The sequence below is a fragment of the Heterodontus francisci genome, unplaced genomic scaffold, assembly GCF_036365525.1.
Source record: "Heterodontus francisci isolate sHetFra1 unplaced genomic scaffold, sHetFra1.hap1 HAP1_SCAFFOLD_216, whole genome shotgun sequence".
Taxonomy (NCBI): Eukaryota; Metazoa; Chordata; class Chondrichthyes; order Heterodontiformes; family Heterodontidae; genus Heterodontus; species Heterodontus francisci.
The window spans coordinates 2,139,191-2,163,144 of NW_027140566.1; the positions used below are offsets into that span (position 1 = coordinate 2,139,191).

Sequence of the window (23,954 nt, forward strand, 5' to 3'; positions counted from 1 at the left end):
GGAGCAGGATAGGCCTACAACAGCCTTCTCCCCCAATGGCAGATTGAGGATCTTCAGTGGCCAATTAAGGGACAATTATGGGATCATTCCACCCCCGCTGGGATCTTACCAGCAGCGATGTCCTCCACCATATGGAGAGGACACCTTGTAAAACTAAGCATTCTCCCTGTGGCCTTGTGGGTGGGGTGGGGCGTTGCCTCCTTCATGGCCAATGTGTGACGCACAGAGCACCCCCACCAGGAACCAGTTCATTCCCCGGGACCGCCCTCCTCCTGCACCACAAGAAAACCACCCAGGCGCTCTCACCGGGGCCTTGCGTACTTGCTCTGGTGACCCTGCCTCAGCTACCTCTTCTCTGCAGTTCCAGAGATGGGCCTGGGTCCGACACCTTCTGTAGAACCTGCAGAATAACTAGAAAGGTAGTGAAGAGACATTTCTTCACACTGAGGCTTGTTTAGATCTGGAAAGCAAGACCCGAAAGAGTGATGAATTCAGATTCCAGAGGAATTTATGAAGGCAATTGCAATGGAATAATTTGCAGGGTTACGAGAAAAAGCTACATATGTGACAACAAATTAGATAGCTGTTTCAAAGGGACGACTCTGACTAAAGTAGCCGAATGGCCTTTCCTGTGCATCTATGAATCTATGATCTGGACGCCAGATCAGTGATTCATTTACTTTTCACACTGTCACACGTCATTATCCTCGCAGGATAGGCTGGTAGTTGGAACCTGGGTTCATTTTATCCATTAATGGTCACATTTCGTCTCATTGGTGTATTTTACCAGCTTGTAATTCACGGTTCACACAAGTCAAAATCTATTGGTTATTTGGAAGGAAACATTGGTTTCTGCAGAAACTTCTCTCAAAGAATTAATTTCCACAACAGCCAAAGTTTCAGAAGCTGCTGTAAGGAGCTCTTAGTGTCTGAGAACTGCGTTCGGGTAATGTTCTGTTCTCATCGCTGTACCCAGCGCCAGAACCATGATGCAAACCTTCCTGACCCTGTCTCTACTGCAGCTTTTGAACTGTAAGTTACAGATTTTTGAATGCATTATGTTATTTACTGATACACTGATTATTATTACAAGATGTATATTATTAATCTAATTATCATCTTTAATACAGAACCCATTCAGGAGATGTGGAAAGTAAATAATGCTTTATACATTTTAATTTTCTTGTGTAGAGTTTAATGAAATATTGGCACTTGTTTATTGCCTTCTACCAGCCGCTCGTACAGAGCAGACTGGCGTTTAAAATCTCATGGGTCGATTTAAGCAGGGTCTGTTAGAAAAAGAGACACTTCGCTGTTAGAATAGAATATGTCAGTGTCTGAGATCAATTTACGTAAAACGGATCTATTTTATTTTCAGTTGTCATTCATTGGGATGGTATGAAATGGATACTGTGTAATATAATTTGTAGTAGTTTCATTTACTACAAATTTTGGATTGAATGTTTCAATTTTAAGTTCTTTCAACTACAAATAGGAATAAACCTCCATTTATATAAAAATGCCTTGCGCTTATCTCGCGCATTTTACGACGTCAGGACGTCCCAAAGGGCTTTGCTGTCAATTCGATATTGTTTTGTAGTGTTGTCCATACTGTAATATAGGAAACGTGGCTGCTAATTTACACACAGCAAGCGCCGACAAACAGCAATGTGATAATGACCAGAATACTTTTTTTGTGTGTGTGATGTTGATTGAGGGATCAACATTCGCCAGAGCACTAGGGATAATTCCCCTGCCCTTCCTCCAAATAGTGTACCTGAAAGGGCTGACGGAGCCTCGGTTTAACTTCTCCTCCGATGGAAAGCACTTGGGCAGTGCAGCACACCCTCAGTACTGCATTGGAGTGGCAGCCCAGATTTTGTGCTCAAGTCTCTGGAATTAGACTTGAACCCACCATCTCCTTACTCAGAGGCCAGAGTGAGCTACTGCTGACAGTAATATTGTTTTGGTTACATGAAACGAGTTTGGAATATTTTACATCGAATTAACGGGTATTTTGAATTCCCAGTTGAATTTGTATCGAACACAAAGACTGCGGGAGTTTGTTTTATATTTCCCCCTGTGTTTCTTATACTGACACAGCCAGCTGGAATTGAAATTCTAATCTGATTATTTAAAGCGCGTCTGATAGAAGCAGAGTGCCGTCTTTGTTTGAATAGAGTGTTTCGAGGTCTGTGTGTAAGTTATTTCACTGAGTGTTGAACATCAGTCAAAACTACATCAACTGCCCACATGAACTGCCACACACATTCCTGTCACAGATATTTCTCAATACAAGTGCTGTCTGCTGTCCTAGTGATACAGTTCATGAAACTAAATGTTTTAAAGTAATTTGTTCAGTGTTGAAGTGTTATATTCATTCTATAATAAGCACTCAACTGGAGATGGAACCAATGTTTTTCAATTCGTTTTTATTGTTAGTATAATTTTCACGAGCACTCTGCAAAAAATGATGTTACTGAAAGTTCCTAAATCGTAGGGGAATTTGCTCTGTATTATTGACCAGTTAGTGATGATCTTCAAGATCAATATCTTTTATATTAAATTAATTCTACTATTTCCTCATTTTTGTACAGTGCCTAAAGATAGTTCAATTTTCCCAATCACATATTTTCACACAGTGTCATGTTGTGTGTAAAGAGTTAGCGATATTGTTCTTTATTATTGTTCCAACGGCTCGATGTTTGTTGTGTTATTCCATTGATGATTCAATTCTGTTTCTCACTATTTCCCGTGTGTGTTTGGTTCCATTTATTAATCTCTGTCTATAAAAATACTTTATTGGTTTACTGACAGGACAACGTAGTCCCAGTGTTATCAGATACTTTCTGTATTTAACGAATTATATTTCCATGAATATGCAATAATTGGAGAGTAAAATCCTGTTTTGTGGATTATTTAAAGAAAACTTTATTCAAGCCACAGAAAATATAAACAATGAAGCAGGTTGAATCCCTGTATCCTTTTCCCCAATCGTTAGTTGCTCAGAATCATTTTTAAAAGCAGGCATGCTTTATGACATAAAACAATGTTATTCTTTGCTATCATATGAAGAGAATATTGAAATAGTTTATCACATTTGTAGAATTCACATTGAATACGGAGCTTGAGCTGATGGTTTGATTTTACATTCCGTCAGTCTTAAATAGGGAACAATTATTCATTCTTTTGCTATCAGAAAACATTGTTTTATAATAGCTTGTGTCTGATTAACATGTCGTCTAAATCCCCAGGTGGGGCATGTGTAAAACTTTGATTTAAATCCAAAATTGAAAACAAATACCGTGGCAATTTGTTTTATTTGATCCTCTGATGCTCTTGTACCGACACAACTGACTGGTGTTGAAATTCGAAGCAGATGATTTAAACACAGCAATCTAGCAGTAGAACGTGATCACTGAGAGAGTAGAAGGTCTCGCGGTTTGGGGTGTGGGGTCGATGGTAATGCAGGGATTATAGAACAGCAGTCAAAGCTAAATCTACTGCCGAATGAACCCACACGGGTATTTCTGTCCCAGGTATTTCACAGTAGAAGTGTTGTCTGACCCTATGCGACATACTGAATGGAACTGAAATAATTTAAATAGTTTGTTCCAGGTTAGAGTGTTGTACATGATCTTATCATATTGTATAATATTAACTGGAGGCAGAACCAATATTGTTTCAATTAGCATTAGTTATTACTGTAATTGTGACGTGCCTCTCCAAAAGATAATGTTACTGAACATTCCAAAATCTCCGGAGGATTTTCCATTTATTATTGTTTTCTTAATGATGACCTTGCAACTGTAGCACTTTGCATTGTAAATTCTCAACTTATTTCACATATTCATATGTACAGTGTAAAGTAATAATAATTGTGGCAAAGTATCCTTCCACATGCTCCTTTTATGTAAAACACCGCGAATTGTTTAATGAGATATCTTGAATAGTCTCCTTCCACCTGCTCGATATTTTTGCAGAGTTTTTCAGTGGATGATTCGATTCAGTTTCTCATTGTTTCCGGTGCGGGTTTGGTTACATTTGTCAATGTCTATCGACAACAAATGCTGGTTCACGACAGGAAAACTCTCCCTAAATGTTATTGCATACCTCCATGATGAATTGTCTTTTGTTTTTGTAAAATGGATTGTATTCTAAAATCCTGAATTTGAAGGTCATTTAAGAGTATTTTCTGCAAGCCAAAGAACAAAGAGAAAGTATGAAATCTATCTGACTCCCTGAATCTTTTTTTTAGCAATTGGCCCCAGATCAAAATCAATTTATACGAAATGTGCATATTTATTTTAATTTGTCATTTATTGAGATCGTATAAAGTGAATATTGAAACAGTTTCCTTAATTTATAAATTTGTCATTAAATACATTTTGTCCTGTTTGATTTTAAGTTCATCAAATTCAAATAGGCAACTGTTATCCACTTTTGTCGCTGACAGCAAAAGCGGATCTAATATTTGTCATCTGATTAACATTTAATTGTGTTTCCAGAGGAGAATTGAGTTAAATTCAGTTTTAGTACCAAAATTGAACATAAATGCCGCAAGAGTTGGGTTTATATTGTTTCCTATGGCTGTCGTACAGACGCTGAAGACTGGAGTTAAGATTCTAATGAGGCGTTTAAAACGAGACTCCTGGAAGTAGAAATTGCTCAGTGTTAAAATCGAGTGTATGGGAGTCAGAACTGCAGTATACTGCGATCTGCATCTAGCCGACTCATCCCACATTGAGATATCTGTCCCCAGAATTTCTCAGTAAAGTGCCGTGTGATACAGAGAATTAGATTAAATAGTTCTTACAGAATTTGGAACGTTCAGAAAGGACAATGAATATTGTATAATATATTAACAGGAGGTGCAATCAATATTGCTACATTTGTACTGATTATTATTAGAGTTATCAATTACACCCTCCAGAAATGATGCTACTGTTTTCAGGGGATTTGACGTATGAACAGTTTTATTTAGTCACCGACAATCTTCAAAACAAAGCCTTTTCACATTAAATCATGCTTTCTATTTCATACATTTAGGTGCACGGTGTTGTGTAATAATTAGTGTTTCTCAGTCTCTTTCTATATGATTCATACATTTGATGTAATATTTAATATCCAGACGCGTTTCTGAATCTCTTTCCACATGCCCCATACTTTTTATATGGTGCGATGCAGTGTTTAATGAAAGATCTGGAGTTGTTTCCCAGTCTCTGGGTAAAGGTGGGAAAGTAGATCTGGGGCAGGAGATCAGCCATGATTTTACTGAATGCCGGAGTAGGCTGCGTAGGCAGTCTGGCCTAATCCTACTCCTATTAAATTCTTTAATGTCCTTCCACATGTCCCATACTCTGATCACCTGTGGAAGAAACCCTGAATTCGTTTGCATATTTCAATTCAATAGACAGGGCCCAGAACAAATTGTCTCGGTACTGTAAATTTTTGATGCGTGTTTGGTTATTTCTAACCGTGGCAACGTTTCTTCAGACACTAGCTGATGTGTTATGGATAGTGATTGCTAAAACTTACAGATAATGCTATTGACGCACAGAATCCGGATTGTTTGATATGAGTTTCTTCTGTCCAGTGCTTTGCTTGTGAGTGCAAGCTATAATAACTGTAATTCTATCAATTAATTTGCTTCTGAAATCTACAAGAGCTCACCTAATTGTGGAAGTAGTTCAAATTGGAACTAAAATAGTTTGATTAAATATAATTATTTTGATTCTTGACCCACCTAATAATCTGCCGTGACAAGCATGTACTGATAAACTCTTTGTACTGACTGTATTTTGTAATCCCTAAACCACTCCATCCCTGGTTTTGGGACACATTCAAGAGTTTAAATTCTGGTCTTTGTATATCCCACGTTTATCCCGTTTCAGTTCACCTCCTTTGAGTTGATTGTTATTTATAATTAATATTTCCATGTTACTGTTTGTAGTAATACGGTACAATAGCAAGTTGACATAAGTATAAAATGTTAAAATAACTTAACAGTTTTGCACCAAACCCATTAGTCTAAACATCAGGAAGGTAATGGTGCGACCGCCGAAATCTGAGGTGTGGGAAGCGGGAGTTACCACTTGTCGGTGAGAGCTGGGGAAACGGGTGAGCGGGACTGTCCGAGCCAGGATAACAGCAGCAGAGTTTTAGATCAGTTGAAGTTTACCTCGGGATGGAGGCCGACCAGAAGAGTTTGGGAATAATGGGTATATTCCCTGTATGTGGAGGTGATTTGGAAAACGGTACACAAAGAAATGCATTCAAACATTTTCAAGAAAAATAATGAGAGCGGTTACAAATTGTGAGGAAGGATAAGAGAGCCAAATGGAGGAGTCAGCAGATATGAGTAGTGCAGATAAATGGAAATATAGTAATGATTGAGAAAGGGGAACGACAGAACATTTATCTGAGATGGTAAGAAATAAACTGGTCGAATAGACAAATATGGGAATCTCGGTTATAGATTGTTTAGATTCATTTTCGGGATATGAGCTCGCTGGCTAGCCAGAATTTACAGAACAACCTTACTTAGCCAGATGGGATGGCGGGGTGTTTTCTTGAAGCACTATCGTCATGTTGGCGATATTGTTCTGCACCCATGTGTACTCTATCCCTAGTTTCCCTAAGAAGGTGCTCGTGGGTTTTCCCCTTGAACCACTGGATTATCTGGAAAAAAAAGTCCAGTGTTACATGGGTGGTTACAGGCTGAAATGATAAATGCATGAAGAGTAGGTGAAATGACTGAATGGATTGAAGAAGATTCACGGACTCTACAGAAACACTGAGATTGGAACCGTTTATCAGTAAATACTGAAAGATTATTCCCCCTCGTCTGTCATTGGGTCACTGGAAAAGGGGATGTATGGGAACTGACTATTATCACGAAAAGTTGGTAGGAATGCTAAGGTTCCTACTGGGAGGAAGTCACACACTATTTACATTATCGAATTAGGAGCATAAAGAGACCAATGAGATAATAGTTGGGAAAATGTAACACATTCAAGATTCCTCAGAAGGCACAGCTGAGGACAGGAATTGGTGTCCCGTTGGCAATAATATATCACCAGAGTATACAAAGAGACAACAATACATGGGAGATATATTTTCACCAGGGAGTTGGGGAGCAGGTCAACACACTGTCTGCAGTATATAACGTTGTGAATAGAAAAAAAACCCGGAGAGCTGTGAGACAAATTGTGATCGGGGGATTGGTACAGATGAACACACCGTCTATAGTAGATAATGTTGAGAATCGTAAAAACACCTGGAGATCTGTGAGACACATTGTGATCAGGGGGATTGGGAGCAGGTCAACACACCCTCTATAGTATGTAATGTTGAGAATTAAAAAAACACCTAGAGATCTGTGAGACACATTGCGATCAGCGAGATGGGGAGCAGCTCAATACACCCTCCATCGTATATAATGTGTTAATAGAAAAACACCTGGAGATCTGTGAGACAAATTGTCATCAGGGGGATTGGGAGAGTCAACCGACAGACTGCATTTTTAAAAAGCATAAACACTTAACCAGTAAACGGGAGGACCATTGATCGAACATCATTAACGGGTAAAAGAATAGGGCACGTCGGCGAGGCAGGTGACAAGAGAATCGGAACAGCAGCAACTTAGTAAGACACAGTCAGCAGGGAGTTAGGAGACTGACAGATCCTTCATCTTGTTTTGTTTTGTTTGAGGAAGCTATATATTTTATTGAACAGCAGAAAGGCCCAATTAAACCTTTATAGAAACTTTGAAAGTTACAGGTGGAAGACTTTGCAGTAAATTAAAAGGCATCGGAATCTACCACAGGATCGGAAAATCTTTAATAGAATTTAAATGTTCCCATTCCTTCTCGAACTTTAGATCAGAATACTGAATTCACTGAGCGTGCCATCACCAGTGAGTTGAAAAGCAGATCCATCACCACTCTCTTCTCAGGGCACCTACACAGGTCATCAATGGTCAGAGCACCATCAGCACACATTTACAGGGCGATGGGGAAAGGGAGTGGGACTAATTAGACTGCACTGACAAAGAGACAGCATAGGCACCAAGGGCCGAATGGCATCCCTCTGTGCTGTTTCATTGTAAAATTCTATAAGGGAGAGGATCATCACCACCGCCTTCTCAGGCACCTTCACACTGGTATTACATAAGGCCCACCCACCGCCACAAGGGAAGAGTGTATCCGGGTGTCAGTGTGTGTATATGTGAAAACAATTCTGGATACATTTAGGCCCATTACCAATATTAATTTGATGCAGAAACTGTATTTTCTGTTTTAAGGAATGAAATCACATATCCCTTATAATTTCTTCCGCAAAGTGTTGGGAATAATGACCCTGCAGTTAGTTGCATTTGTGTCTTTTCTTTCTGACAGTTTCATTCATTTCTTTTCCCAGTGAACTCTAATTGTTAACTTCTCATTTCAGGCAGAACTGGGAACAGTAAGGCTGGCCCGTCAGGTAATCGCCTTTTTTTTCACACTATCTGCTATCTCTCTGCTCCAACCCATCCCATTAAATATTAAGTTTGGGCGACAGTCGCAGCACCTTTTTGATCACGTTGCCCTGTTGCTACTCAGAAAGGGAGTGTGTTGCTCATTGTGATAGTAAAGATCTTTAATTCTAGCTGACAGATGGCTGCTGCCTTCATGTGGAGAGACAGTAACTGAGGGTCTCTGCAGAGCAGAGTGAGAATAATCAGCTCCACTCACACTGTTACCTAGCTAAGAGATGACTGCTGTCTTCATGTGGTGGGACAATAATTAAGGGTCTCTGAAGAGCAGAGTGTGAAGAATCACCTCCACTGACATTGTTGCCGGTCCAAAGGTCCACCTCACCGATCTGTGCTGACATCCTGATCACATCATCATCCAGCCCTATCTTTATTGGCTGTGTTGGGTGAGGGGGCAATTTCCCCTGCTCTTTCGTGGTGCTGGGATCTCACTGTGTTCGCCCAATCAGTACTGAGCACTTAAATATGAGATCATTACAGCCACGCCCATCTCCCCACTTCTGCCGGTTAATTCGACTCTGAGCCTGTCGCCACCTCGTTCCCATTGGAGCAGTTGTGTTGGTGGGAATATCCGGCTGTCTCCTGGTTCCCTGCTCGTTTGCACCGTTTATTAGTATTTCAGTTTCCTTTTTCTTTTATGTGTAATATTTACTTCGGGTTTTATTAGGGTTCTGAGTGCAGACTGATGTTCCTATCAATTCATGCCTGGTGAATGGGGAGGGTTCGTATGCTGGGAACCTGTGGGTTTAACACACTCTAACCGCCTGCTGATATTTTTGATATTTTACAGAGATGGTGAAGCTGAGACTGGTGAATGGGGGCAGTCGGTGCGCTGGGAACTTGTGGGTTTAACACACTATAAGCGCTTGATGATATTTCTGATGTTTTACAGAGATGGTGAAGCTGATACTGGTGAATGGGGGCAGTCGGTGCGCTGGGAACCTGTGGGTTTAACACACTATAACCGCTTGATGATATTTCTGATATTTTACAGAGATGGTGAAGCTGAGACTGGCGAATGGGGGCAGTCGGTGCGCTGGGAGAGTGGAGATACACTACAGGGGACAGTGGGGGACTGTGTATGGCTCGTACTGGGACCTGCAGGACGCCGCTGTTGTGTGTTGGGAGCTGGGCTGCGGAACTGCGGTCTCTGCACCAAGCTGGGCTCACTTTGGGGAAGGGTCCGGACCCATTGTGACGTTGAGTGTGAAGTGCAGCGGGACCGAGGCCGCTCTGCGGGACTGTGAGTCAGCTCAATGGGATCACTATTCCTACCCACACTCCTATGATGCCGGTGCCATCTGCTCAGGTAAAAATCTTTCTCAGTCTCCCGTCTCCCACCGCGGCTGATAGAATCTGGGAAGAAGCAAAAGTAAAACAATCCGGAATGGTCAGTCCCTGGAAAGTCAGATGTTAATAATTCCAGTAATCTCCGGTTACAATTAATGTTAATGTTCGGATCACTGTTTAAAATTATATCATTAGCACCATATTTATTAAACATTATCCACCGGCAGCAGCAAATACCTGATACTCAGCACATTTACAATGCAGACAGAGCAGTTTCCATTGAGATTTTCCCTTGATCCGCAGTGAATTATCTGAACGGCTGGAAATGTCACAACCTCAATCCAACTCTCCATTCATCAACCCAGCAGCCGCTACCTGACATGCACTGTCAGACCGGCTGTCCGCCTGCAATCATCGCTTGGCCTCAGATCTGATGTATTACACAGATTGTGAAGCTGAGACTGGGGAGCAGGGGAGGGAGGGAGGCAGGTTTCTCAGCCTCGGGGAGCTGAAGTAATGAGTCCGCAGTTATTGTGGGTATCACAAGAGGAAACTGCGCGTTAAGATCCCACCGCTGCCTGCGCATTGTCTTTTAAATTTTAGGAAATACTGAGAAAGTAAAATGCACAGAATATTAAACAAAGGAGCTAAGATAGTTCAGGAAGTAGATGCAACGATTAAATTCAACACCGTTGAACTAATGGAAGAAAAGAGGCGCGTTTGCCTGAAAACATGGCCAGTAAGGAGGATTGCAATAGTCTTCAAGAGGATAAAGCGAGGCTGGTGAAGTGGGCGGACAGGTTGCAGATGAAATTTCTTGCAGAGAAGTGTGAACTGATGCATTTTGGTTGGAAAACGGAGGAGAGGCAATATCACAGAAGCACTGAACTGTTACAGTGCAGAAGGGGACTAATCGGCCCGTCATGACTGCATGGGCTCTCTGAAAGAGAAATTCACTCAGTTCTATTCGCCGGCCTTCACTCCATAACTCTGCACATTCTTCCTTTTCATAGAACTGTCTAGTTCCATTTTTAATGCTGCAATGGAACCTGCTTGCACCACGTTCTCAGACAAACATTCCAGATCTTAAACACTCGCTGCATGAAAAACGTTTTTCGCATGTCACTTCAGCTGATCTTACCAAATGCATTAAATCGGTGCCATTTCCTTCTCGATCCTTTCACCAGTGGAAACAGTTTCTCTCTACGAACTCCATTCAGAATCCTCATTATTTTGAATACCTCTGTCTATTCACCTCTCAGCCTTCTCTTCTCCAAGGAAAACAATCCAAACTTCTCCAATTTATCTTCATAACTGAAATTCCTCATCCCTGGAACCTTGATGTTTCTCATGAAACGTCTCTGTATTCTCTCCAATGCCCTCACATCTTCCCTCAAGTGCGGCGCCCAGAACTGGATGCATTACTCAAGCTGAGGACGAACTAGTGTCTCATACAAGTTCAACATAACTTCCTTGCTCTTGCACTCTATGCACCTATTAATAAAGTCCAGGGCCGTGTATGCTTTATTGCACGCTCTCTCAACCTAGCCTGCCACCGTCAATGACTTATGCACTATTAAACCAAGGTCCCTCTGCTCCTGTAACCCCTTTAGAATTGAACCCTTCATTTTATATTTTATCTTCATGTCAGTCCGTCCTAAATGAATCACTTCACATTTCTCTGCATTGAACTTCATCTGCCAACTGCCTGCCCATTCCACCAACTTGCCAATGTCCGTTTGAAGATCTGTACTATCCTCCTCACAGTTCACAATGCTTCCAAGTTTTGTATCATCTGCAAACTTTGAAATTGTGCCCTGTACACCAAGGTCTAATTCACTTATATATATAGACAGGGACCTGAAGATTGAAGGATACATGGCATTTAGGAAGGGCAGGAAGCTAGGAACAGGTGGAGGGGTAGCTCTGTTAATTAATTATGGTATTAGCACAATGGTGAGGGATGACCTAAGATCAGGAGACCAGGATGTAAAAGCTGTTCGGGTAGAGATGAAAAATCATTAAGGCAAGAATTTGCTTGTCAGAAGTGGTGTACAGACCACCTGACATTAACCACACTGTGGGGCGGGTTGTAAATGAATAAATGAATGGCAGCCTGTCAGAAAGGTACAGTGATAATTAGGGGCAGATTTTCGCCTAAATTTAGACTGGAAAAGTCAGATGGGCAGAGATAGCCTAGATGAGGACTGCATAGAATATTCTCGGGATAATTTCTTGGAACAATACCTTGTGGAGCCAACCAGAAAGTAGGATATACTAGACCTGGTATTGTGCAATGAGGTCGGAATAATTAATGACCGCACAGCTAAGGTGCCCCTTGGTAGCAGCGATCATGATATGATTGAATTTTACATTCAGTTTGAGGGAGAGTACAGTGGGTCCAAGACTAATATTTTAAACTTAAATAAGGGCAATTATGAGGACATGAATGTAGAGCTAGCGAAAGTGAACTGGCAAATCAGGTTACGGGATAGGTCAATAGAGTTTCAGTGGCAGACATTTAAGGGAATATTTCAGAATACACAATTTCTCATATTTCAACGAGAAAGAAACATTTCAAGAGTGGGTCCCACCATCCGTGGTTAAGTATAACAGCCAAAGGTCGTATCATACTTAAAGAAAAAGCTTGTAATTGCGCAAAGATGGGAGGCAGGTCAAAAGATTGAACAGAATATTTTTAAAAAACAAAGGATGACAAAAACATTGATAAGTCAGGTAGCATTGGAGGACGAGAGCAGGCTAGATAGATATATAAGGACAGATAGTAAGAGTTTTTATATATATAAATATATATACATTTAAAAAAAAGAAAAGAGGTAACTACGTGAGCGTTGAACTTATAAAATGTGAGTCTGGGGAGTTAATAATGGAAAATAAGGAGATGACAGATTTATTGAACAGATATTTGGCATCGGTCTTCACTATTGAGTACAAAAGTAACATCCCAGTTTTAGCTGTAAGTCGGGAAATAGAAGGGACGGAGGAACTCAAGAAAATTGCAAACACCAGGGAAAAGGTACTGAGCAAATTGTTGGAGCTGCAGGCTGACAAGTCCCGGGGACCTGATGGACTTCATCCTAGGGTGTTAAAAGAAGTGGCAAGTGAGGTAGTTGATGCGTTAATTTGAATTTTCCAACATTCCCTAGATTCGGGGAAGGTTTATTTAGATTGGAAAATAACGAATGCAACTCCTTTAGTCAGAAAGGGAGGGAAACAGCAAGCAAGAAACTATAGGCCAATTAGTTTAACACCTGCCTTAGGGAAAATGTTACAAGCTATTATTAAAGATGTTATGGCAGGGCATTTAGAAACATTCAAGGTAATCAGGCATAGTCAACATGGATTTGTGAAAGGAAGATCATGTGTAACCAATAGATTGGAGTTATTTGAGGGAGTTACATGTGCTGTTGGTAAAGGGGAACTGGTAGATGTATTGTACTTAGATTTCCAGAAGGCATTTGAGAAGGTGCCACATCAAAGGCTATTGCAGAAAATAAAAGTTCATGGTGTAGGGGGTAACGTATTAACATGGATGGAAGATTGGTTCGTTCACAGGAAACAGAGAGTAGGCATAAATGGGTCATTTTTTTGGTTGACAAGATGTAACGAGTGGTGTGCCATAGGGATCTGTGCTGGGGCCTCAAAGTTTCACAATTTATAGAAAGGACTTAGATGCAGGGACCGACGGTATGCTTGCTAAATTTGCTAATGACACAAAGATAGGTAAGAATGTAACTTCAGAAGAGGACATAAGGAGTCTGCAAAGGGATATAGATAGGTTAAGTGAGTGGGCAAAGACCTGGCAAATGGAGTATAATGTAGGAAACTGGGAAATTGTCCACTTTGGGAGTATGAATAGAAGGGAAGCATATTATCTAAATGGTGAGAGATTGCAGAGCTCTGAGATACAGAGAGATATGGGTGTCTTCGTGTATGAAACGCAAAACGTTAGTATGCAGGTACAACAAGTAATTTAAAAAGCTAGGAAAATATCATCATTTATCGCGAGTGGAATTGAATACAAAAGTAGGGAGGCTATGCTTCAGCGACACAGGGTATTGGTGAGACCACATCTGGAATATTGTGTACCAAACTGGTCTCCTTATTTAAGGACTGATGTAAATGCGTTGGAGGTAGTACAGCGAAGGTTTACTCGACTAATATCTGGAATGAGTGACCTGCTATACAAGGAAAGATTTGACAGGCTAGGCTTGCTTCCGCTGGAATTTACAAGAGGAAGAGGTGACATGATTGTAACATATAATATCCTGAGAGGTCTTGACAGGGTGGTTGTGGAAAAGATGTTTCCCCTTGTTGGAGAAGCTAGAACTAGGGGTCACTGTTTAAAAATAAGGGTCTCCCATTTAAGACAGAGATGAGGAGAATTTTTTTCTCAGTGGTTTGTGACTCTTTGGAATTCTCTTCCTCAAAAGGCAGTGGAAGAAGTGTGTTTGAATTTTTTTAAGGCAGCGGTAGTTTGATTCTTGATAACCAAGGGGGTGGAAGGTTATCGGGGGTCAGTGGAAATGTGGAGTAATCAGTTCAGCCATGAACGTATTGAATGGTGGAGCAGGCTCGACGAGTCGAGTGTCCACCTCCTGCTCCTAATTTGTGTGTTCATACGTATGTTCTTATTAACAGGGTATATCTGATACATCCTCTTTATTAATTTAAACCCCTCCAGTATCTGAATTACCTCCTCTGTAACCATTGTCCGGGGTGCATCTTCTTCCCTGGCAAAGACAGGCGTTGAGAATTTAGATAATACCTGAACTATACCCGCTACCTCCATATGTAAATCCTCTTTCTGATCCCTCATCGACTCCACTCCTCCTTTTGTCACCCCTTTACTATTTCTCTGTCTATAGAATACTTTGGGATTTCTTTTAATGCTTGCTGCCAGTCTCCTTTCAAGGGTACAATTAGAAAGTGGCTGCAGCCAAGAGTCACCTGGGAGTATTTCTGATCAAATCGTTGAAGGTAGCAGGGCAGGTTGAGAAATTGGTTAATAGTCAATGGGATGTTGGCCTTTTTCAGTAGCGGTATAATGTAAAAAAGTAAGGAAGTTATTATGAACTTTTGTGGAACACTGGCTTCACCTCAACTGGCATATTGTGTACAATTCTGGGCATGGCGCATTAGAAGAATGTGAATGCCATAGAATGGGTGCAGAAAGGATTTACAAGGAAGGTTGAAGGGATGAAAGACTTCTGTTACAATGATAGTTTGTAGAAACTGTGGTTGCTCTCCTGAGAACAGAGAAGGCTGCGAGGAAATTTGATAGAGGTGTTCAAAATCATGAGGGGAATAGACAGAGTAGATAGAGGGAAACTGTTCCTCTTGTCAGAAAGGTCAATAACCAGAGAACACTGTTATAAGGTGGATGGGAAAAGAACCAACCGTGACATGCGGAATACGTTATTTACACAGCGAGTGGTTAGGAGCTGGAATGTTCTACCTGCGAGTCTGATGGAGACAGATTCAATTGTGGCTTTCAATGTGGAATTGGACAAGCACCTGAAGAGAAAATCTTTGCATTGCTATGGGGAAAGGGCAGAAGCATAGGACCAGCTGAGGAGCTCTTGCCGATAACCAGCATGGACACAACGGGCTGAATGTCCTCCTTCTGTGTTGTAAACATTCTATGATTATAAGCTGACTGTTGCATCTTGCTGGTCACAAACTGTCTGTCCAGTTTTTAAACCTAAAACTGTGAATGTGGTTTCAAGGTAATTAATTGCATAATGTGAAGGGTGATCATGACAGACTGTAGAAAACTGGCTACAAAACAGTCAACAAAGTGTGGGTTAAATGTAGTTATTCAGACTGGCAAAAGGTGAGAAGTAGTGCGTGACAATCCATGCCAATGAGCTACTGCTGTGCAAATGCTTTCTATTTTTCGGTCCATTCCTAAATTTACAGTGCACAACATTAAGAAGCGGCTGAGCACACTGCACATAAGAACTAGGGGCCCGATAACACTCCAGTTGCAGGGCTGACGATCAGTGCTCTAAAACTAGCAACAACTGGAGGCCAGCTGATCCAGTACAGTTACAGCACTAGGATCCAACTGATACGGTGGAAAATTGCCCAGTTGCATACTGCCTAGAAAAGCGGGGAAACACTGACCAGTTCGCACCCAATCAACCGACTCCCATCAACAGCAAATCTTTGCTTGTGCTGGGTATGACTCCCCTTTCAACGTATCTCTCTGAAAATAATCCTCAATGTTTTTGCATTTTCTGTAGCTTTGTTAACCCGTATTGCTATTGTATTCATTTTTCTATCTGTACCCCTGAATCCCATTGCTCCTCGACACAATTTAGATTATCATTGTCCAAGGAAAATGTGTTCTCAGTCTTCCTCCCCTAATCTGTAAGTGAACATTTATCTGCATTAGAATTCATTTACAATTTCGTTAACGTCATATTTTTTTATCACAATCTGCCTTAGTATTAACCATTGTCCCAAGTACATGTCATTAATGAATATTGGAATTGTACGTCCCTCCCTGAGTCGAAATCATTTATGCAAAATATGATCAATAGTACTCCCAGCATCAGTTCTTGTCGCACAATACTTCTTGCACAGTTCTAACTGCCCAAAGTACTTTTTAGTTTGCATACAGCTGAACACTACTGTAGATGTGACCTGATCAGGATTTTTTTTAGCTGTCGCATCATTTCTAGCCCCTTGTATTCCGTTCCTCTAGATATAAAGCCCAGCATTCCATTTGCTGTTTTTTTCCTGTCCTTGCCCATGACCCTGAAGTCTATTTTCCGTTTTTTCACCATTTCGAAAATACTGGAACATTTTAAATTCCAAATTGGACACCTCACACTTGCCAATATTGTAATAGCTTCACACAGTCACTTAATCTATTATTTTCTTGTTGCAAATTTATGCTTAAAATATGCATAATTACAATATCGTTGATTTTTTTTCAATGGCAATATTGAATATGTCAGTTATATATGGCTTTCTATCCAGTCATCTAAATCATTAATAAATAGTGGAAGTTCCTGTGGGACGGCGCTATCACATCCTGCTAGTTAGATGATCTGCCCATTATCCCTGCTGTCTGTCTCCTGCCACTTAGCTCACGTCCTATGTAGTCAATAATTTGCCCTACATCCTATGAGCTGCAACTTCAGCCAACAATCGGTTATGAGGGATTTTGTTGTTTGCTTTCTGGAAGTCCATCTGAATAACATCCATTGAGGTTCCCCTGTCCTCCACAAAACAATTGATCAGGTTCATCAGGCATGATCTACCTTTTACAAATGCATGTTGCCTCTCTCTGATTGGCTGTAACTTCTCAAGGTGATCAGACACTCCATCTTTAAATGTACACTCTCGTAATTTCCTGACAACAGCTGTTAGGTGAACCAATAAACTACTCACTGATGCTCAGTTTGGGTTTGTCGGACCACTCAGCTTCAGGCCTCATTGCACCCTTTGTCCAAAAATGGAAAAAAGAGCTGAATTCCAGAGGTTAGATGAAAGTGACTGTCCTCGACGTCAAGGCAGCTTTTGGTCAACTGTGGCAACAAGGAACCTTAAGAAAAGTGACGTCCACGTCCATACTGATGCAAAGTAATTATGTATAATTCCCGCCATTTCCTTATTTTCATTTATAATATCACCATTGTCATTTTAATGAGGCTACATTGCTCTTACTTACAACCTATTTTAGAAGTTATTGTAAAAGTATTGTAGCTCTTGCGATCTATTTTGTCACCCTTTGCTATTCTTTGTACATCTGCCATTCACGAGAATCTGGTCTCTTTTCCCTATTTTTCCATGTTTTTGTTTTCTTTTATACTTATGATGTTACTGTGTCTTGCACACCAGTCCATAATAGATGAGGTGAGTTTGGAATTGGACCATTCAATGCGGTGGTCATTGAGTTGAGCTTACTTGACGATGGCAGGCTTGTCTCATTCATTGCATCAGGGAAGCTATGGAGATCTACAAACACCACAACGTCCCCCTAACAGTGGCCTGCTCCTCAGTGGATATCTGATTGTCTCTCCTCAAGAGACACACCATCCCCTGCTCTGCAGCCAACATACCACGAGCAGAACAACAGTATGGATTGACCTGCCACGATACACTGTAGCTGACCAAACAGCAGCAAGCACAATGACATGTACCGACCTTTCACGGAATATAATTAACAGACCAACAGCAGCCAGAACAAGAACATGTAATAACCTAAGATCCTGTCCATATTCCCATTCTCCACGACATATAAACCGATCGCTTCCACCAGTTCCACTTGTTTCTCCAGACAATGGACAGAGTACACTGCCCAAAACGTCGAGGTCTGCCAGTATTTCTGGCAACTGTTTTGTCAAGAAAGCAACAGCTGTTTTCAGAGCAGATTCAAGTGTTGTAAAGCTGTAAAATTGTCTTACTCAGATATTGCATGTTTTAGTTTTTCCTCTCCCGGTATTGCCTATTTACGTTAGATTTCCAACTTTGCTCTACCCCCTCAGCCAGCCCCCACCAGCTTCCCTTCACCCACTTACTAGTTTAAGATTCCTATAACAACCTTATTTATCCTTTATTCTAGGACCCTGATCCCAACCCATTTCAGGTGAAGCGCATTCCAACAGAACAGTTGTTTAATATCCCAGTACAAGTGGTGGGTACCATGAAAAGTAACACCTCTTTCCAAAATCAACACCTTCAACCACGTGTTGACCTCCCTAATCCCCCACCCCCCACTCCCCATTCAAATGTGCAAGCGGCTTGTATAATAATCCAGAGATTATAATCCTTGAGATCTTCTTTTATAGTTCAGCACCAGGTACTCTCTGAAAAGAAACTCTTGCCTTTTCTTTCCTATGCTGTTGGTCCTTGCATGGTCCACAACGACTGGATATTTCCCCTGCATTCTCGCAATCTGATTTGAGATATCCCTCACTTCGCACAAGTTGGGCAAATACTGTTTGGGACTCCTAAAACCCTAATGATTGAACTACTTAAAAGTATCACATTATGCTCCACTCCTCCACCTTTTGCACAGCCTCCTGTTCCAACGTATCCCGGTCAACATTCTGGCTGCCCTTCTGACAGTCTTCATCCTTATCCTCACAAATAGCCAGTACATTGTTCCTGTTGGATAGATTCATTTTCTGCATATCCTCGTTCACCAACAAATCTGGATTTCCATTGCTGTGCACTATAAACTGCAACAGCCTCATTCTGACCTTGCACCTCTCTACAAGATGTGACTAAAATCTGCAGCAAACTGTCCAATACTCCTTTTGCTGCTGTATGTTTTGGAGTATCTCCAATTCCCACTCCAGCTCTATGACCCTGTGCCAGAGAGTTTCCAGGTGGAGACATCTACTATGGACATGCTCCCTCGGGATAATTCCGTTATCCACAAAATCCTATATCCAGAAAAAAATAACTGCTCTGCGAGAACATAGGCTGTCTTTATTTAAAAGGTAAAATTATGTGTAGATGCATTTTAGCTTTAAAGCTATTTTACTGGGTAGCTAACGCCGAAACACTAAGCACTCACCAATTAACTTAGTACTTATTTGCAAATTATCCACGTCCCCTCATACTCTGACCTGACAACTGCTTCCCCTCTATTTGTCTGGTCTCTGCCTCTCTGCTGCTGCTGGCCGTGGCGCCCTGTTAAATCGGTGACTCCACTCACTTACTGAAGCTTAACAGACAAAAGAAAGCACCTCCTTATAAACCCACGCCCTCTGCCACTTAGAAGGACAAGGACAGCAGATGGATGGTAGAAGCACCATTTGCAGGTTCCCCTCCAAGCCGCACACCATCCTGATTTGGAACTATATCAACGTTTCATCACCGTAGCTGGGTCAAATCCTGGAACTCCCTTCCTAACAGCACTGTGGGTGTACTGACAGCGCATGCACTGCAGCAGTACAAGAAGGCGGCTCAGCACCATCGTTGCAAGGGCAATTCGGGTTGGGTAATAAATGCTGGCCTAGCCAAAAACCTCCACTCCCTGTGAACGAATGAAAAAAAAACTCCTTTTCCCCCTGTACACCGAATTCTTACTCTGAGCAAACTCTAACTTCCCACTATTTTCATAATGTATTCAGTTAACATTGCAATCTGTGGTAACACTCTGCCTTACTAGAAGACTAAAAATAGAAACACAGAAAATAGGACTAGGAGTTGGCATAGGCCAGTCGGCCCTTCGGGCCTGCCAAGCCATTAAAAAAACATGTTTGATCATCAAAATCATTACCCTGTTTCGTTTCGTCCCCATACCCCTTTATCCCTTTGGCATTAAGAAAGATATCCATCTCCTTCTTGAAAATATGTAATTGTTTGGCCTCCCCTGCCTTCTGCGGTAGAGAATTCCGCAGGTTCACCACCCACTGAGTGAAGACATTTCTCCTCATCTCGGTTCTAAATAGCATACCCCATATCCTGAGACTGTGACACCTGGTTCTGGACTCTCCAGCCATCGGGAACATCTTCCCTGCATCGAGCCTGCCTCGTCCTGTTCGAATATTATAGGTTTCTATGTGGCTCTATCTCGTTCTTCTAAACTCTAGTGAATATAGGCCCAGTGGACCCAATCTCTCCTCATACGTAAATCCTGCCATCCTGGAAACCAGCCTAGTAAATCTTCTTTGCACTCTGTCCATGGCAAGGGCATCCTTTCTCAGATAAGGAGACCAAAACTGCACACAGTACTCCAGATGTGGTCTCACCAAGGCCCTGAAGTAAGACATCCCTGTTCCTGCACTCAAACCCACTTGCAATGAAGTCTAATGTTATATGCCTTTGCAGGCTCATTCAAGTTGCAACAGTTTAGACCGTTTCCAGCTGACAGTAATTACCCCAGATCAGACAATCACAGCTGATTGACTGCTTACTGCGAACTTGACTTGCACGATTAACTGCTAACATGAACTGCCTTGCAGCTTTTTTATATTACAAGTTAAATTCTAAATGTTAAGGCTAGATTTCAGTCTTACACACTAATTACCAAATTCTACACTTCCCACTCTGTTTATAACACATGCAGCTAAAGGTACACACTATGCCTAAAACCTTTGACTTAACTCGACCGACCTCAGAACTTGCAGAAGAACATTGCCCAGGCAGTCAATTTCAGTTCAAGAAGAAGGTTCTGACAACGGTTTCAATGGCAAATAAACTTCAACAAAAACTGCCAGTGATGTCCACATCCCTCATGAAGAAAAGCAGCTCCTAAATGGCCTTGTTTTGTATTTGTTCTCCTGATCTTCTCTAGCGCATCTATCAAACCCCTTAAACATTTTATGCACGTCAACTCGATAATGTCTAATCATTCTAAACGCAATCTACTGTAAACAAAGTTTATGCAACTTGTCTTCATAATGTAATGCTTTAAGCATTGTTGTCATTCCAGTGACTCTGTCCAGCACCACCTCCAAAGCCAATGGTTTTGTGAAGTGCGGTGCACAAAAGCGACAACAGATACAACAGAAACATCACATCCTTCTGAGTTTTATATTCAAAGCACCAAGAGATAAAGACCAAGAATTGATCAGCGTTTGAAAGAAGAATTGTTAACTTTTGAGTATTCAGCAAACTTCTTAAAGAGGTCCTGTAGTAATTTTTGTGAGGAAAGGACACAGACCTGAAACATAACTCTCTTGTTCTCGCCACAGTTGCTGCTAGCCCTGCTCAGTATTTCCAGCATTTTCTATTTCATTTCAGATCTCCAACAGCCGCAGTATTTTACTTTTGTGTTGCTGTAGTAATTCTAATTGCAATTTGATCGATAATTTGTGTAAAGTATGGCTGGATAATCGTGTAGATAAAATTCTACTTTTTTTTTTTACCCATTTTCTATTTTGCTGTTTCTGTGCAGAGGATGATTTAGAAATTATTTGGATTTGTATTTGTTTTCAATACAGGAAAATCTGAACTTCGATTGGTTGGTGGGATGGACAGATGCTCCGGTCGGGTGGAGGTGCTACATGGACACCAGTGGGGGACGCTGTGTGACCTTTACTTTGATATGGAAGACGCCAAAGTGGTCTGTGAGCACTTACAGTGTGGGACAGTAAACTCAATCCCAGGAGGAGCCCGCTTTGGAAAGGGTACTGGTGCAGTGTGGAAGGAAAATTGCAGGTGTCTGGGGAACGAGACGCGATTGTGGGATTGTCCTGTTTCATCCTGGGAACAGTTTAGCTTCTCACATGAAAACGATGCAAGTGTCATCTGTGCGGGTGAGTCATCTCAGTCAATTCTGCTTTCAAGCATCATTGACTATTTCCACAAGTCTCTGATTCACTAGTTTTGCTGATCCCATGCTTCCTTTGTCACTAAGATTCTGAGATGTGTTTGTGGGTTTATTGGTCTGAATTAAATTACAAATGAATCAAAGCTTCACTCCAGTAAACATTTAATACATACAATGAAAAGTTGGTAGTACTTCGCGTCATATAATATCTATTTCTGGGTAAATCTGGGGCATTTTTCATGGGCTATAGAATCAGCAAGATGCTCCCAGGACCACTGCCATGGAATGGATATGTTGCTCGAGCATTGAAACTGTTATCAATGTAGGCAGTTCAAATATGAATGATCATGGAATTCTCTGCAAAGATCAGCTGTTCAATAGAAAACACTGTGAACTTGTTGCAAGATACATAGTGTGAGATATATTTTAAGTTCCACAACACCGATTGCAATAAAATGATATTGAATGACGTAATTCGTTATTTCACCAATGTGCTATGTCTTTGAAAATGTCACAAACATGATGTAAATTTAAATTCGCCCAGTTTCCGGGATTACATTTATCTCTCAGCCAGCACCCTCATATAACAGAATATCTGCTCAGTTATCTGATCACTGTATGTGGGACATTGCTCAATGCAAAAGTGCTCCCACGTTTCACAACTTAAAATATAGGTAATAAAAACAGTAAGTGCTGGAAATACTCAGCAGTTCCGGCAGCATCTATGGTGAGAGAAAGAGTATCAACCTTTCAGTTTGTGGATCTTTCATCAGAACTTCGAGATTTAGCAGTTTTTTTAAAGAAAGGGGAAAACAAGGAAAGAATGAAAGGAACGCTCCGTGGTGTGGTGAAAGACAGGAGAGATGAAATGGTAAAACGGACAATGCACAACAAAAATATGTTGGAATGGGCCAAGTAAAAAGCACATTTCTAGAGGAGGTGCAAATTGGAAGACAAATATCGTCCAATAAAGAAAAAAGGGGGAGGGAATATGATCTGAAATTGCTGAACTCAGTGTTCATTCTAAAATGCTGTAAAGAGTCTAGTGGAAAGAGGAAGTGCTGTTTCTCAAACTTATGTTATCCTGCATTGGAACTGTGTAGGAGAAAGAGGAGAGAGAGGTCAGAGTGGGAGTGTGGTACACAATGAAAATGACAGGCAACTGGAAGCTAAAGGTAAAGCTTGCAGACTGAACAAAGGTGTTCTGCAAAGTAATCACTCCACTGTGTTTGGTCTGCCAATGTAAAGGAGACGCATCATGATCCGTCAATACAGTAAATACAGTATACGAAAGAGTAAGCAGTGCAAGTAAATCGTTGTTTCACTTGGAAGCAGTGTTTTGGGGCTTGGATGGTGAGAAAGGTGGAGGTAACAGGGCAGTGGTTGGAACTCCTGCGCTTTCATGGGAAGTTCCTGTGGGAAGGGGTGTTGAGAATGATTGAAGAGAGTATCAGGGTACATTTTCTATACTTAATAAAGAAATAGGAGGCTTATTAAAGCAGGAATATTCTGAAGAGATCATACATTTGGAGTATTTGTTTGATGGTTAGCATTGCTGTAACCCTCTCAAGTCGTTTTTTTTTGCGAATGCAGTATATGACATTGAAAGAAGTACAAGCAAATCGCAGTGGGGGGGGGGGGGGTGGGGGTGGAATCCTCGGTTGAGGAAAAAGGAAGACACATCAGAAACGCTGTCATGGAAGGTAGCATCATCAGAGCAGATGCGACGGAGACGGAGAAACTGGGAGAATGGAATGGAGTCCTGATAGGAGGTCCTTACAACCACTGTGGCTTTCAGGGCCCTCAACCGTGTCTGGCCCGTTTCCTGCACCTCTACCCTCTCCCCTTTCCATCCCTCCCAGAACC

General features: G+C 41.4%; 1 protein-coding gene across 1 annotated transcript in view; it reads left to right on the forward strand.

The window, feature by feature from the left end:
• The first annotated feature begins 957 nt into the window (after positions 1-957).
• The window catches only part of LOC137360167 (deleted in malignant brain tumors 1 protein-like), a 32,478-nt gene continuing 9,481 nt past the window's right edge, over positions 958-23,954 (forward strand). The window contains exons 1-4 of the mRNA XM_068025716.1: positions 958-1,032; positions 8,452-8,484; positions 9,531-9,845; positions 21,760-22,074. Of these exons, the coding sequence (XP_067881817.1) occupies positions 987-1,032; positions 8,452-8,484; positions 9,531-9,845; positions 21,760-22,074 (709 nt within the window). The 5' untranslated portion in view covers positions 958-986. The remainder of the gene's footprint in view (positions 1,033-8,451; positions 8,485-9,530; positions 9,846-21,759; positions 22,075-23,954) is intronic.